The sequence below is a fragment of the Mustela nivalis genome, assembly GCF_964662115.1.
Source record: "Mustela nivalis genome assembly, chromosome: 1".
In the NCBI taxonomy this organism is placed as follows: Eukaryota; Metazoa; Chordata; class Mammalia; order Carnivora; family Mustelidae; genus Mustela; species Mustela nivalis.
In genome coordinates, this window is record NC_139020.1 from 214,557,606 (window position 1) to 214,573,737 (window position 16,132).

A 16,132-nucleotide genomic window follows, 5' to 3' on the forward strand; every position below is an offset into this window, starting at 1 on the left:
AGGCGGGGCGGGGGCGGGGCCGCATCGCGAGTGGCCGCCGGTCACGCCAATCAAACGGTCGCACCCTTCGATTGGCCACCGCTGTCCAGCCTTATCTTTCCGTCTCACGGTCCCTGCCTCCTTGCGTCACGAGTGCGTTGCTAACCCGCGTGCGCCTCCGCGCTGGAAGATAGTCCCGGCCCCCTCCCCGCGCCCTAAGCCGGCGCCCCCTGCTCCCAGGCCACAGTTTCCACGAGACCCGCGCCGCTTCCCGCGGGCGCGCAGGAAGACGAGCCGCGCGGTCCGCAGCGGACCGGCGGCGGAGGGATCCGCGGCGGCGCCGCACGGCACGCGGGGCGGGGCGGCGCGCGGGGCGGAGCCTGTTGGGGGCGGGGCGGCGCGCGGGGCGGGGGGCGGAACATGTCTCCCGCCGCAGGAAGATGAGGCAGCGGCGGCGGCCGCGGGCGTAGCGGGCCGGACCGAGCCCAGCGACGCGGGCGGCGGGCAGCGCGAGCTCCGCACACGCCGCCTCCGCCAGCGCCCCGGCCGCGCACGGGCCCCGCGGGGCGGGCCGCGGGGGGAAGGCCGGGCCACGCGCCGCCGCCGCCGCCGCCGCCCACGCGCGACCCTCGGGGGCCCGGCGCGACGCCCCTTTGTCCGGGGGGGGCCGTTCATGCCGCCGCCCCCCGCGCGCTGCGGGCCCGGCCGCGCCGAGCAGGTGAGCACGCGGGACGCCGGCGCCCGCGGCTTTGTGCGAGGTCGGCCCGCCCCCTCCCCCCGCGGCCGCGGGCCGGGACCTCGGGGCGGGGGCGCCGTCCGGGGGGCGCCCCGCCGCGGCCCGGGCGTCATTGTTCTCCAACTTTCCGCGCCCCCCGCCCGCCGGGCCGCACTTGGCCAAACTTTGCGGCGCGGCGGGCGGGGCGCGGGCGCGGGCGGGGGCCCCTCCGCGGGCGCCGAGTTCGGAGGGGGCGGGGAGCGTCCTTTTGTCTGGCGGGGAAGGTGCGGCGGCGCGGCCCCGGGCGCAGGTGGGGGCCGGCCGGCGGGGGCCGGGGCGCGAACATCTGCTGCGCGTTAGCGCGGCCCCGGGCGGCGGCGGCGGCCGGCCGGCTTCAAAGGCTCCCGGGCCGCCGCCTGCCCCGGCCGCGGCGGGCGGGGGTGCGGGGGGGTCCGGGGCGGCCGCTCGCAGCGCCGCCCCCTCCTTCCGCGGCGGGCGCCGGCCCGGGAGCCCTGCGACGCCCCCGCGTCCCCCCCCCCCCCGGCCCCCGCCTCGGGCCGCCCCGGCGTCGGGCTCGGCCGCCCCGCCAGAAAGTGCGGTTCCGGGCCCCTCGAAGTCGGCTTCGCACGCCCGCCGGGGGAGGGGCGCCGGGCCGGCCGCGTCCCCCGCCCCCCGCCCCCACCCCCCGGCCCGGGCTGGCCGAGCGAGCCGGGGCTCCTCGGGCCGGGCCCTGGGTCCCCCCGCGCCCCGCAGCCCCCGCGTGGGAGGGGGCCGCCGCGGACCCGGGCCCGGCCGGAGGGTGCGCGCTCGGCTGCGCTCCGCCTCCCCGGGGGAAGGGGCGGCAGGTGAGCCTCGCCTCCACCCGCGCTCGGGAACGGAGGCGCCTGCGGCCGCGCCGGGGAAGCCCTGCTTCGGGGACACCCCAGCCCACCCCGGAGCGGCGCGCGAGGGATGTTTTCAAAGTTGCTCGAAAATAATTCCCGGATACATCGTGACAATAAAGCGAGCCGGGGGCGGTTTTTTCTGCGATCCGAGCTGGGTTGTTTTCTTTGCGGGGGGAGGGGGGAGGGGTGGCGGGGAGCTTAGTGGGCAGGTCCCTGCGCCGGCCGCCCTCCCTTCCCTTCGGACTCGGGAAGACCGTTGAGCCTTTTTTACTGAAGCTTGTTTTTAGCTTTGAATTTTGGGGCGACCTGGTTTTCAACAGCCTGTGACAGCTGTTGGGGGGCTGGGGTCACGACATTTCCCGTGCGGTGGGGCCTGGGCTGCCGTCCCTCCTCCGTGGCGGTGGCACGCCTGGGGGGGCTGCTGTTGGGAAGGAGGGGTGGGGGGAGAAGGGACCACTCCCACTCTGCATCCCGTTTGAAACGTGCAGTCTGACTCCTTGGGGGTCTGGAAGGGCTTTAGGGAATGTGTATTTGCGGACCCCCCCCAGTGTTCAAACTCCCTGAGGGCTCTGGGGAGAGGTCTCCAGGGGCCCAAAGCAGGGAGTCCTGGCAGCTCTGCCCCCACCCGCAGGGTCAGGAAGGGGCTCCTTCTGGGAAGACCCAAGCCCTCAGGGCCGGTAGAAGGGCTCTCATCTGTCTCCCTTCAGCCACCATCACTCAGACCTCTTCTTTGCTCTCTGTCTCCCCGTGTGCCGGTCCCCTTCTCTGCAGGGCCGTCTCTAGGCCTGAGGTGCCTCTGGGCTCCGGAGGATGAACCAGCCACAGAGGATGGCGCCCGTGGGCACAGACAAGGAGCTCAGTGACCTCCTGGACTTCAGCATGGTAAGCCGGGGCCCCGCCTGGGTGCCGGCCTGCGTCCCCAGGCTTCCTGGGGCAGAAGCATCTGCCAGAAATACCCCAACAGCCCAGAGCCGGACCTCAGACTTGGTTGGCTAGAAGGGTCCTGGTGGCTAGGGGCTGGAGGACTTGGGGTGCAGTGGGGCACGTGGGTTGTGGGCCAGCAGTGGCCTTGGCCTCCTGATCTGGAAAGTGGATGTGATCAGGCTTACGCGTTGGCGTGGGGGTAAGAAGGAGGAAGGAGAAAAAACCCACCCAGAGCTGAGGTGATCAGTGTGGGGCAGAGAGCGTGGCCAGCGAGGGTCCCCTCCTCAGTGACTCAGCCACACGGCGGCTGGCGTGACGGGTGGTCAGGAGCCAGGGGGCCCGGGCAGGAGGCCGTGGCAGGTCTCGGGAGTGTGGGCGTCTCCAGGCGGGTGGGAGCTGCCACTGTCCCTCCCGTGGCTCCAGGGGCCTTGCAGCGCGTGGCTCCCGTCTGGCTGGACAGAGCTCTTGGGAGGCGGCTGGCTCCCGGGCCTCAGGCAGCTCAAACGGGCCGGGGGGTGGAAGCGGCAGCCTCAGTGTGCTCATCTGTACAGTGGGTCATCTGCCACCTGCGTGCGGTGGTCCATGTGCCCTTGGGGGGCCTGCAGCCTGCTACAAACACTTCCCCAAGTCCCGCTCTGGCTCCTCCACCAAGAAGCACTCTTGGGATCCTAAACGTTTGGGGGGAGGGTGCTTTCAGTCTGAAGTTCACCCCCCACCAGGAGGCGGCTCAGGCCACCGAGGCCTGTCGAAAACAAAAGTCCCCAAACCGAAACAATACCAGCCGTCCTGTGGAAAAACACAGCCCCCCGGACAGCGGGCTCCGGCTCCGGAAGGGCCACACTGGTATTTCTGAGCCATTTTTAAGCTCCGTTTTATTTTTGCTTCCCCGGCTGAGTAACCCAGAGTGCGGCTCACTTGTTTTCTTGTTAAACGGACAGGTCATGGGCTACTGAGCTGGAACAGATTGGGGCCGGGGGCGGGGTGGCACCGGGTAGGGCCGGGCTGGGCCCCTTCCCTTCTTTTGGCAAGAGCTTTGAACCCTCATTCCCCTGCGCCGCCTTTCTGGTGCGTCCGAACGTCTCCTCTGCCCCAACTGCAAACCCACTTCGCAGATGAGGAAATAGAGGCTAAGGGTGAGGTGCCCTGTGTCTTCTCTCAGGGCGCACCCAGAGCTGCATTTCCATTCCTCGTTCTGGTCACGAGGAGAGAGGCCTGGTCCGGTCCCGGGGTGCCGAGAGCTTGGCCGCCCCTGCGGTCCTTCCTTAGCGGCTCCCTCGCACCTGCCCCGGAGAAACCCGGTGCATTTATTTTCTCATCAGCTTGGCGTGAGGCTGAGGAGGACTAGGAGGGGTAGCGCTCGCCGGGGCCCGGTTCCTGTGCAGGAGACGACGCTGTCGGGACAGCGCAAGGGGACAGCGCAAGGGAACAGCTCGGCCGCGGTGCTACGGGCTGCCGGGCCCTGAACTCTCCGAGGGGGGAGAGGAGGCTCGTTGGGGCGCGGAGGGCACCTGCAGGACTGGCTTTCAGTGTGAAAGGTGGTCAGGGCCCTGGGTCTCTCTCGGAGAAGAGAAGGCGGATGTTGCAGGGTACGAGCGGGCGTGTGGGGACTGACAGGGCCCAGTGCCCCTGGTGGCCAATGCCAGGTCAGCACAGCCCCTGGTACCCTAGGGCACAAAACAAAGTCTTGGAATGCGGCCCTCCCACGCCCAGGGGCTTGGCTCCCGACCCCCATGCCTGGGGTCCAGTGGCTTCTGGTTGCTCGGCCAGTCCCGCCCTCGGTGCAGGCCTCTGCTGCCCCCGTGGGCCAGGACCCCACGGGGGAGAGTAGGGCCCTGGGGAGGCTGGGCCAGTTGAGCGAGCACAGCCACGCCCCAAGCAAGGGTGCAGACCCAGTGAGAACCTGCCTCCCGCCGGGCTCCCCGCCTCCCAGGAGCCCCTGCTGCCTGGCCTGCCGCGGCCGGGTGAGCACGTGGCCTGTAGGACGGGGCGTGGGGACATGGTTCCCCGTCCTGGGACTGTCCCAGGGCTGGTGACGCTGCCCCAGGAGTGCCGCCCGCAGGGTCCGTGTCCTCTGTTGGGTGGTGGTGGGGGCTGGGGGCATCAGCAGCTCCTCAGGGAGCCCCCGGCCCCGATTGTAGCCACCCTAGCCGGAATCTAAGCCTGGACTCTGGGGGGTAGGGCCCGGGTGTGTTTTGTTTTGTGTGGCAAAAGGGTTCGTTAGTGTTGGGTTTTCTTGGCTAATGCCACGAAGCTGTTTAATCCTGAGGGGCTTAACACAGTGCGTTTGGGTAAACTTGGGTGGGGGGGGGGCTGGTCCACACAGCACTCAGGATCAGGACGGCCTCCCGGTCACCTGTGGGGGTTGCCACCGCCTTTCCCAGGTGCCTCCAGCTTCCTGGGGTTCCGGGCCGCCATTTCTCCTGAGGGGCAGGTGTGATGCGGGTCCCCAGGCAGCCGGGGAATACAGGACGTGGCACGTGGGGCCGCTTGACCCCGGTCAGCCTCCTTACATCCCAGCCGCTGGGCGGCCTGGCCTCGCCACAGCTGCCACTCAGGGTCCGGGGCGCGGGACGGGGGGCTCTGGCCCCGCGAGGGGCTTGTGCACAGTCCCCCTGTTGCCGGCCCCCGGAGCAGGGCTCTAGTTTTTTAAAGCTGGAACTTACGGAAGATGTCATTTGGCTTCTGAGCTCAGGTAGAAGGTTTCCAGGGCTGACAGCGGCTACTCGGCTGCGAACAGCAGAGTTGGTTCTTGTGTTACCACTTAAGTAAGTTCTGCACCCGGTGTGCGGCTCACACTCGTGTCCCCAAGATCAAGAGCCGCCAGTTCAGCAACGCTGCCGGCAGCGGGCTGGGCTCCCTTGCGTGCCGTGTGGCCCCTTCTCTGCTTTTCCTGCCTGGGGTCTCCCATGAGACGGGCCCCTAGGCAGAGCTGTGTCCTGACCCCACACTCCTCTCTCTCTCCCTACAGATGTTCCCCCTGCCAGCGGCCCACGGCAAGGGCCGGCCCACCTCCCTGGCCGGCGCCCAGTTTGGAGGCTCAGGTAGGACCCTGTGGCTCAGGGCAGCAGGTGGCTGGTCAGGTAGCAGGGCGGGGGGAGGGAGTCGCAAAGCGGAGGTGGTTGGGGACCGTCTACAAGGAGGTGCTGTTTGAGCGGAGACATGCGAGGGGTTCAGGGCGAGGGGCACAGCCTGTGCGAGGGCCTGGAGCAGAGCGGGTGCGGGCGAGTCGGAGGAGCAGCGGAGGGACTGCGGGTAGGGAGGGCAGGGGGTGCGAGGAAGGTCCTGCAGGGCCTTGGGGTCTCGGCTTTTACCCCGGGGGCGTGGGAGCCCCCCTCCGTGACTCTGGGATTTGGGACGGAAGGGTTTGTCTGGGAGTTGTTTAGAAGTCCCCAGGGTATCTCGTGTGTTCTGGCTGGGGGAGGAGGGGGTTTTCAGGGGTGGGTTGTGTTCAGACACCCCCACAAGGGGAGGGACGTTGTGTCGTGTCCGCTCTCCTCCGCATGGGCCCCCCTGTGCCTGAGGAAGTGGCTGCAGGCGGACCGAGTCGTCTCTGAGCTGTGGAAATCCCCACAGGCCGTCCCGCTGCCTCCCCCAGAAATACCTCCCAGGAGCTGGGGTGCTACCCTTTGTCTGGCTTGGGCAGAGGGTCAGGCCCGGGGTCTCCTTGGAGGAGATGGCACAGGCGTTCCCTGGTCTCCCCCGAGCGTCTGCCCCGGTGATCTTCCCTCCTCCAGTGCCCACTTGGGGCCGGCAGCCCGAGTCAAAGCCACAGCTCCTGGGGGAGGTGCCGTTGGCGGCCCTGCCATGACCACTTGGGATGGGGACAGGGTGTGCTGGTTCCACCCTGGGAGGCCCCTGCTCTGGGTCTGCAGCCGGGGACTCCTCACCGAGATCCGTTGGAGTCGTCAGCACTAGCCCAAGCCTGGCGTGGCCGGGGACGTGGGACCGGGAACCCAAGGACCGGAGCTGAAGGGCCCCCCCAGGCAAGAGACACTGTGTCACCTGAGTCACGCGGCAGGCCCGCGAGCCAGTTTCCTCATCTGTAAAAGGACACGTGTCTGCCGCCCGCCAGGGGCTTCAGCGAGCCCGCGGCCGTGAGGGCTTCGGAAGCTGGAGGTGGGCGCATCCTGGAGGAGATGCGTGAGGTCGCAGGCTCGGGCGTGGGCTTGGCCCTTCATGGGTTCTCCCTGCTCTGAGCTCGCGTCCCCCCCCTTCTGCCTGGTGGGGCTGGTCCTCGGCAGGTGGGCCCCGGAAGCTCCCCCGGGGGTCCCGGGCGCTCCTGGGCCCCGCCAGCCTTGTGCATCCTCCGGGCCGGCTGGCCTCACGCGTCTTGGTCTCCGTCCCGTCCCCGAGTCCGTCTGTTCTCTTTGTGCGAGCTCCCCGAGCGTGGGCCGCAGCTCTGCGGGCGGCGTGGGGGATCTGCCTGGCCTTCTGCTCCAGTGGTGGGGTGTGGGACCCGGAACCGTGCACACCGGAGGTTTCCCGGTTTGCACCTGGGTCGGGGAATGCTTCAGAGGACGAAGCTTTCTGGTGTGTGCGCTCTGGAGACCATGAGGCTCAGAGCCGGGTGACGGTGTGTCGTCTGCCAGGGACTGTGGGGTCCGAGGCCACTGGCCACCAGTCGCCACGCACAGACGGGCAGAGGACACGCGTCTCTGCAGCTTTCTCGTTAGAAGTGCGAACAAAGGGTGTGCTAGGGGTGAAGTCCCTCCGCTCGGGACTCCATCGACGACCCAGTCGGCCAGGGCCGGGCGGGGGTCCCGTGGAGGTCAGTCCCGCGAGCGTACCTCTCGGGCCCAGCGCCTTCTCTGGTGCAGGTTGTTGCGCGTCTCCTCCTGCTGGGTGGGTGACAAGGACTGTGCCATTTCTGGGGGCATTTAGGTCACTCGTGGTGGGCGGACACCGTTTCAAAAGTTCATTAGCCGTGAGGTCCGTTCTGATGGGTTTTCGTTACTGTCTTGAGCAAATGCACCCCTACTCCCGGCCCCTCTTTGGAGTTGACCGTCGTCTTTGGACTCGTCCTGGATTGCTAGGAAGAGACCCGTAGAAGGTGGTCAAGGGCACCCCTCCCCCAGCCGTGACCCGCACCCATAGCCTGGGAGCCGACCCGGGCAGAGTCCGGATGTGGTTCAGATCTCCGTCCCGTGCGCACTCCGCACGGCTCGCGCTGCTTGTGTGTTGGGGGGGTCTACACGCTTGTCTCCCGGCCGGGGCGCCATCAGCGCGTGACCACGGTCCAGGTGCCGACCTGTCCCTGCCTGCCACCTCAGTCACACCCGCCTGCCGCCCTTCAGCCCGGCGGCCGCTGACCCACTGTTCTGCAGCTCTGGCGTTTTGTCCAGTTGAGAACATCGAGGACACTGAAACCAAGCGAGACCGCGGGACCTTCCGAGATCGGTTCCTTCCTCGCGCTGACCAGGGCTCTCGGGACGCCCGTGGCGGTGTCGGCGGTATCTTCCCGTGCTGGCGCCGAGCTCCGCGTTCCGGGCACCGACCCTGGGTCGTGAGGGTCCCGCGTCCTCACAGGGCGGAGAGTGAGCGAGAGGATCATGCTGTCGCTCCTGACCGTCGCGGCTAAGCCCGGCTGCTCCGGCCGCGCTCTGCCGCCGCTCCCGGCCGCGGCTCCTCCCCTCGGAAGGTGCTCGTCTGTGTGATCTGTGCTGTGGCCTGTTTCCCGATTTCATTTGTGACTCACTAAAGATGTTTTTAGTTAGTCCTGACGTTTCCTAGACGACACGTTTACGCTGTCGGACTTTCTGCTTGTGGCCTCCTGGCCTTGGGGCCGCGCCGGAGAGCCCCCGGGAGTCCCGGGACGCTGCTCGTTCGGCGGCACAGGTGGGAGGCTCTCGAGGGCCGCTGCTGCCTATTACCCGAGGCCGAGGGGTGAGGAGGCGTGGGAAGAGACGGGGGATGGCCGTGTGGGCGGCCGTTCCCGGCCGAGTGCGCGCGACGCGTTCTCCGGGGGGCTGCGCTGAGCTCTCGGCGCGGCTGGGAGCGGGCCCGAAACCGGGGCTCGTGGGGACCCCGTCCTCGCTAGATACCCGTGTCCGTGAGAGGCCGCTCGCTGCGGTGGCCACCGGGGAAACCTCTTGACATGGGAGGAGAAGACAGTTGAGTGCGAGCCATACCCCGGGAGAACGGGGCCGTAGAACCAGGAAGAAAGGGCCAAAGACCAGAGCAAAGTAAGGAACCTGAGCGCCGGGAGATGTCGGGATCCCTGGGTGCGTGTGACCGCGGACCGAATCGGAGCCGAGGGGTCCGGCCGAGCTGCGCGGGGCAGGGAGGGGAGAGCGCCGGGAAGCAGCGTCCGCGTGACAACGGGGTGACAACGGGGTTGTGTCCGTATCCGCCTTGGGGTGGGGGCGTTTCCTGGGGTGCCAGGTGGCCGTGCGGTCCTGTCCTTTTCCCGCCTTTCCGCCTGCTCCTGCCTCGGCTCCCCAGGGCGGCGGCTGCGCGGCCCGTCCTGCTCCTGCCCGCACCGTCCTTTCACGGGGTCCCCCACGCACGGGGTCCCCCCAGCCGTTCAGACGTGGGCTTCTGGGCTGTGGTCTGGGCGCAGGCTCACTACGGCCCCGCCCTGGAGGCAGACCCTGTAGGGGTGTGTCAGGGTGTCTGCGCCGCTGACCTCGGGAGGAACCGTCTGTCTCCACCGCACGCTTCCTGAGGCCAGAACCCGGTTTTCCCTGTTTGTTCAGGTTTTTTGTCTTGACCTGTGTGGTTTCGAGGAGAAACTATGGAAACTGAGGTTCAAGGCCCTTGGCTTTTCTCCGGTTCCGTTCTGTTCTGTGCCGTGAGGATGCCGTCCGTGGTCTGGGGCCTTCTCCGTCCTGCCGGCCTCCTGACCTCCCTCCCTGTTGTGTTCGTCCCCTCGCTTGGTTTTCCAGCTGACCTGTCCAGCCGTCCTTGGGTCCCTCACCTCCCCTGTCCCATGCAGACGCCGTGTGCCTTTGCGCGGTGGCCGGGGTTTCCAGAACCGCAGGTGTGTGCTCCTGGGCTTGTCAGAACCGTCAGCAAGGCCAGTGTGGTCCTGCTGCCTTCCCAGCCCCCAGGGGAAACCAGCAGGACCAGCAGGACGCGCGTGGTCGCCTGGAGGTCCCTCCTGCCATAGGTGTGCGTGTATCACACCCGGGGCCCTTCCCTCGGGTCCTACGTGGTGTCCCCGAGAAGCGTGGTCTCAGCTTTCCTTCGCCACTGCACCCTGGCACTGTCCCCAGGACCGGCCCACTCCGGCCCGGCCTGTGCCCGTGGTCCCAAGTCGCGTGGCCAGGGGCTTCTGTGGGCGACCTCTGCACGCTCTGGACCCGGTTCTGGGGAACGGTGTCTGGCGTGGGGGACCCGGCCTGCCTCCCCGTTCACGTCCGAGCCCCTTCCTCCCTGCAGTGACGCGGCGTGTCGCGATTTTGTCTGCACCTTTTTCCGACTCTGGCGTGGTCTGCGGAGAAAACCCTCGGTCGGGACACACGGTGATGTGGCCAGCGGCGGCTTCCGGAGTCCCCTGTCCCTGTTTGTCGGGAGGCAGAGTCCACGCCTCGATTCTGCGTCTGGCGGCTTTCCCTCTCTGTTCTCTGTCCGAGGCTCCGCTGCCTCCATCTCTCTCGCGCTCACGGTCGTTCCGGGGAACCGCGGAGCAGGCGTCCGGCCGCACCGGCGCGCGTTCACCGGCTGCTCCTCTCTGCCCGGCTCCTGTCCAGCTTGTGGTGGTGGTTTGTGTCTGACCCTGGGCCGTGGGGCTGGTGTGTTTGCGGACCTCCGCTCAGGGCTGGTGTCGCGGGGCCCGTGTTTCTGTCCCGTTGTGTTCTTGGGGGCCGTGGCCGTGGTCACGTGGCCATCCATTGTGTGTTAGAGATACTTGATGCTTCTTTTTAAAGAGCGTTCTCCCTGAGTCACGTTCCTTCGGAGAGTCCTGATTCCTAGGAGGGGGCCAGCGTCTGTCCGTCTCGTGTTGTGGTCAAGAGTGCAGAGCTACGGCCCCGAGGTGCTCCCTGCACACCCCCGAGGGCGTGTGTGTGCGGGGGGTGGGGTGCTGGGCTTCAGGACTCCCGGAGCTCAGGTCGGCGAGGCTGTCTCCGTTGGGCCTGTCCTCCGTGAAGCCCCCACCCCCGCCCCTACTGGGCCCTGGACGTGGACGTCTGACTCCTCGCTCACGCCGCGTGCCGTGTGTGCGTGGCCTCCCGAGGTGCCCGGCCACGGCCATCTGTACGCTTCCTCGCCGCCTCACGTGGGCCACATGTTTTCCGGAGCAGGTCTCGGGGGGTCCGTGCTGGTCCGCAGCCCTGCTGAGGCTTCTCTCGGGGTCTTAAGTAACGTGTGTGAACCTCCCGATGTGGCCTTCCCAGCCCCCAGGGGACATCAGACGTCCCTTTCCTGCAGGAAAGCGGGAGGTGAGCCCCTTCCCTGCCTGACAGATCGCCCTCGGGGGAACGTTTCTCGGTGAGAGTCTGGGCGCAGTGGTTACGGGGGGCCGAGCAGGCGACCTGGCCTCTCCGCGCTCCCGCCGCTGCTCCGTGTGCGGGTCGCCGTCCCAGGGTCCTGCCCCGGCCGTCCTCGACATCAGGACGCGCGTCTCTCGCCCCCTTCTTCGCGACCTCGCTCCTTTTCTCAGGTTGTCCGCGGGCTCGGCCCCGGGCCGTCAGCTGCGCAGGCTGTGGGGTTGGGCCAGGTCTGGGCTACACATCCTCTGGGAGCCCTGACCGTCCCCGCCGCGTGGGGGACACCCTTGCCACGTGGCCGCTCTGCGCGCCGCTGCCGCGGTTGCTGCCCAAGTCTCTGCGTGTCGGCGGGGCTGCCGCGCGGCTTGCGTTTTCCGCTTTCTTACTCTTGTTCTCTCAAGTCTCGTCTGCTCCCTTAAGGGTGCCCGGTGGCTGCCGCCTCGGGGGTCTGTCTGCGAGATCCACCCCCGATCCGGCCCCCTGTCCACTTGGGCATCCCCGCGTGTCTGTGTTCTGTCCGTTCTTGCCTGGAAGCCCCGGGTTGGCTTCTGCGCTCACCTTGGGGGCAGGTCCTCCCTTCCCCACACTCGGCTTCCACACGGGCCCCCTTGAGCCTGAAATGGGTCGGGAGTCTTCCTGAAGTTCGCAGGAGGGAGGGGGCGCTCCGCAGCGTAGCCCTGCGGCCCTGTTCCTCTGTGAATTACCACGTGTGTGTGGGACCCGCCTTACATGGGGCTGGCGCTGCCACCCGGGGAACCCCAGGTTGGGGGTCCTCCTACTCTTAAAGGGGGCGGGGCGGGGCCTCTCCTCACTTCCTCTTCCGTCTCCAGTCCACTTGCTCTCGGGTCGCATGGGGGCCCCTGCTTTCCTGCCCCCACGCTCGGGCGGATGTGCCCAGGGTCCTGGGCCTGCCCAGCACCTGCCTCTTGCGTCCTGCTGGCGATGTTCTCTAACCCGCCTCTTTTTTCTTTTTTTTTTTTTTTTTAAAGATTTTATTTATTTATTTGACAGAGATCACAAGTAGGCAGAGAGGCAGGCAGAGAGAGAGGAGGAAGCAGGCTCCCCGCTGAGCAGAGAGCCCGATGCGGGACTCGATCCCAGGACCCTGAGATCATGACCTGAGCCGAAGGCAGCGGCTTTAACCCACGGAGCCACCCGCCCCCTCTAACCTGCTTCTGACCTTTTCACTGTTGTGGTCGCAGCCAGGTCTGGAGAACTTACTAAACTCTGAAGCTGTGCCCACCAGACAGGGAAGCGTTGTTGCGCGTCAACAGAAGACAAAGCATAAAGCATAGGGGCGGGGACGTGGGCTGGGTGGCCTGAGTGAGCCAGGGCTCAGGGCACGGCCTGGTGTGCCCCTGCCCGTTTTGAAATGGTACAGGAAGGTCAGCGTCGACCCCTGGGGCGCCTGGGAGGCTCCGCCGCATGAGCATCCGACTCTGGTTTTGGCTCAGATCCTGATCTCGGAGTCATGGGCTCGAGCCCCCCATTGGACTCCACAGTCAGCACCGCGTCTGCTCCGGAGTCTCTCAGCTCCTCCCTCCCTCAGATAAATCTTAAAAAAAAAAAAAGTTAATCCTGACGTCCTAGGAGGAGAGCCCCGCGTAGGACGGGCTGCCCCCATGTCCACCCTGGCGGTGACTGTGACCCTCTGCCAGACCTCTTGTGCCACCCCCGGCAGGGCTCCCTGACGCACGCCTGCCGTTTGGGGGCGGTTGATGGTGAGCGGGAAGAGCCAGAGAGCTGGTCTGCGTGGGGCCCGGCGGCCGCGCGGTGAACCGAGAGGAGGAAGGAGTGCCGAGAGCGTCTGCCCAGTGGGGTTCTCCGACGCGTTCAGACGCCGGCGGCTGCAGCGGTGGCTTCGTTTCGGTCGTTCACTTCTGGGCCCTGCTGTCCGGCACAGCCACCACGGGCCACAGATGGTCGCCTGAGTTTACGTTTATTGAAAGTCACACCGAAGCGGAAGGTCCTTCCAGGTGCCACGTACTCTGGCCACGTCGATGACGCGTAGTCGCGCGAGGTGGGGACTGGGCCAGCGGGCAGTGTGACCCGCGGAAGCGCTCGTGGAGACGGGCCCGTGGGGCAGGTCCAGCGAGGGAGGGAGGCCCGGACGTTGCCAAGGGTGTTTCTGGGGCACCGGCCCTGCGTGGGCCATGCTGAGAAGACCCAGAGGACCCTGGGCTGGGAAGGCACGGGAAGGCGACTGCCCCCGGGGAGGGCGAGGAGTCTGCGGGTGCGGGTGCGGGGTCTGACGGGGCAGAGCTCGGGGTGTGCGCGGTGCGGGGCCGGAGGGGGTCCACTCCGGGGTTGAGGCTGGTCAGGGATCATTAGGGGGTGACGGGTGGTCGGCACCACGGGGGCTGCTGGGGGGCGGAGCCACGGTTTGTGGCAGGCCGGGGGGGGGGGGCCTTCCTTAAATTCCCTGGGTCTGGAGTGTGGCTGGAAACCCCACTTGGTGGGGGACGCTGCTGCAAGACGACGCAGGGATGGCACGGGTGGGCATGGAGGGCCGGCTCGGACCGGCCGGCAGGGGGAGGGGGCAGGCCGCTCTGGGTGTCTAGCTGGGCACCTGGGGGAAGGTGCACTCCTGGAGCTGGGCTCGTCGCCACCTGGGCTTTGCCTGCCCCACAGTGTGAGCCCAGCCCTGGTCCCTGGTCCCTGGTCGGGGCTGCTTCCTACAGCGTTGCCAGCTTCAGGAGTTTTCCTTCCTCCTGGGGTTGGCCGAGCTGCTCCACTAGGGGCCTTGTTCGGGGAACGAGCGGGCGTGGTCGCATGGCTCGCAAGGCGGTAGCCCTCTAGGAAAGCGGGAGGCGCAGGGGGTGTTGGGGCTTTGGGGGGGTTGCCGTGGTATCTGGCTGCAGTTGCTGGCAGAGGACGGGCCACCGGTGTCTGTGGGGGGGCCCCTCTGAGCTCCCTTGTCTCGGGGTAAGGCCTGTGGGGGCGGGGCCCGGGCCTCCTGGAGGGCGGGCTGCTCAACCTGTGGCCTGGTCCTCCAGGGTTGGCTGCTGGGGCAGGTGCACGGCTCCTTCTCCCCGCCCCGCTGAGCCCTTGGGCTCTGCCTAGTGTGGGCCCTCGCAGAGTGCCTTCAGCCCTGGCCCGGCCCGGCCCGGCCCGCTCCCGCCCCTGCCCCAAGCAGCCTCCACTGCCGCGCGAGAAACTCTCTCTGGAGAAGAAAGGCCTGAGGATCGCATTCCGACGGCTGCGTCTGGTTGTTAGTCCGTTCTAATTAGAAGGTGAACAAGGAATGTTGTGAATATTCATAATGGTCATTAAAACGTACGACTAACCGGTGGGGGCGTTAACAGTGAGTGGGTGGGGGGGAGGGGCCGTCCTTAGTCTTGACTTCTCGAGGGGAGCGGGCCGGTGAGGGTTTCCCCAGAAAGGGAAGCCGGCAGCTTGTGGGGGCTGCCGGGTGCCCTTCACACGGGTAGGCTGCGGGCACCCAGTTGGAGTTGCCCTCAGACATGGTCTGTTGTGGTCTTGGCACGTGGCCTGCCTATTCACCGTGGCGGGGTCCTGGCCCCTCCGGGGGCACGTTGTGGGGGGCCGCTTCAGAAGGAGAGAGGCGGCAGGCAGGCAGGTGTAGAGGGAGGGGAGGCTCTTGCTGCTGGTGCATCGCCCAAGGTCACCCCTGCCTCATGGGCTACTGCTCCACTCCCTGGTGTGGACTCTGCAAACCTGGTGGCAAATGCGGGCTGGACTCTGGGACCACAGGAGCCCCCGCCGGATGCACACACACCCCCAGCCCTGCTAAGGCAGCCCCCCCCCCCCGCTGCAATCACAGTGGAAATTTTTGATTAGAAAATAAAATCTGAATGTGGCATATGCATATTCATTAGGTGCGTGGATTAATATGCATAATTATGCAAATCAGGTAGCAATTAAACACTAGTTTGGGGGGATGATGACTGACACAGAAGCACTGCAACAGCATGAAGTTCGGAAGAAGTTTCCGAGTAAGATGAATGGGGTGGGGGTGGGCCTGCCCAAGGGTTCTCCCCCAGGGTTCCCGCCGCCTCCCCAGAGTCCCGCTGTGTGGGGTCACGGCATGGTCGAGGGGCTGGGGACAGGTCCCTCTCCCCCGGCCCCGGGCTGCCTTGGGGCCTGCAGAGTGCGGTGGTTCACCCTCCGGTTCCAGAGGAGAGAAACAGGACAGAGGGCCGGTGCTGGGGCGGGCGGGAGCCCAGGGCCGGCCCCACATGTTTGTCAGGCCGTGTTGTCTTGCTGCCTCCTGTGGACAGGGTAGAGCCTGGATGGGGTAGAGCCCGGCCTGGGAAGGCGCTGTGCCTCCTGGCTGGGGAGTCTTGGGTGGTGACCCGGACTGTTGTGGGAGATAAGGGTCGCACCCTGCCCCACCCAGAGCTCCAGACCCGATCCTCTGCCCTGTGGGTTAACTCCTGCTGCGCCATGGGCCTCTCCTCGCTGGGGCCCCTTAACCCCGAAGGGGCTGCCAGCTTGGCCCTGGAAGGTAGTGGCAGCTGAGTTGTTACTTTAACAAAGGAGGGGCTCTGCCTCCTGAGTTGTCAGGGACGGAAAGGAAGAGACCCCCCACTTGCCAACACCCAAGCTTGCACGGTGTCCTCGAGGGACTGAGCTTGGTACAGATGCCCCCAGTTCCTCATGGTCAGCGCTAGGCTGAGGGAGAAACGAGATGCTGCAGGGAGGAGGCTCTGAGAGGGCTCGGCCCAGGATGGGCATCATGGTTGGGGCTTTGATGGACGGGTAGGAGTTTGCTGGCAGAGGTAGCTAGTAGAATTGCTTTTTGAACTATAGGCCTGAAGGTGTACTGAGTGCCAGGGTGTATGGGGAGCTTCCTACAAATGGCGGCTGTTTGTCTTGTTTTTCAAGATTTTATTGGTAGGGCATCTGGCTGTTTCTGTTGGTTGAACGTCTGCCTCCGGCTCAGGTCATGATCCCAGGGCCCCAGGATCGAGCGCCGCATCTAGAAGCCTGCATCTCCTCTGTGTCTCCGTCTGCATCTTTCTCCGTGTCTTCTAAACAAATAAAATCTTTAAGGAAAAAAAAATCTATTTTTAAGGAACACCTATACCCAATGTAGAACTCGAACTTACAGCCCTGAGATGGAGAGCTGTGCGCTTCCTGACTGAGCCCGCCGGGCGCCCCCTGGCAGTTTAGATAGGGGCAGAGTGAGGGCAGACTGGGTCAGGAAGGGCCCGGGCTTCTCCCTGAACTGCTGGGAG

The 16,132-nt window shown here is 66.6% G+C and overlaps 1 protein-coding gene and 1 long non-coding RNA gene across 47 annotated transcripts in view; both read left to right on the forward strand.

The window, feature by feature from the left end:
* Nucleotides 1-401: 401 nt before the first annotated feature.
* The window catches only part of TCF3 (transcription factor 3), a 30,509-nt gene continuing 14,778 nt past the window's right edge, over nucleotides 402-16,132 (forward strand). For 9 of the 46 annotated variants that reach the window (XR_014313080.1, XR_014313081.1, XR_014313082.1 and 6 more), the window contains exons 1-2: nucleotides 1,786-2,460; nucleotides 5,471-5,543. Coding sequence is in view for 22 of the 46 variants with exons in the window: in XM_082735908.1 (XP_082592034.1) it covers nucleotides 2,389-2,460; nucleotides 5,471-5,543 (145 nt within the window). In the remaining 24 variants the exon portion in view is untranslated. The other 37 variants (XR_014313069.1, XR_014313070.1, XR_014313071.1 and 34 more) reach the window with 12 other exon arrangements.
* On the forward strand, nucleotides 10,243-15,957 carry LOC309867817. The gene is made up of 2 exons (XR_014313333.1): nucleotides 10,243-10,807; nucleotides 10,846-15,957. It is a non-coding gene; the product is annotated as an uncharacterized lncRNA (long non-coding RNA).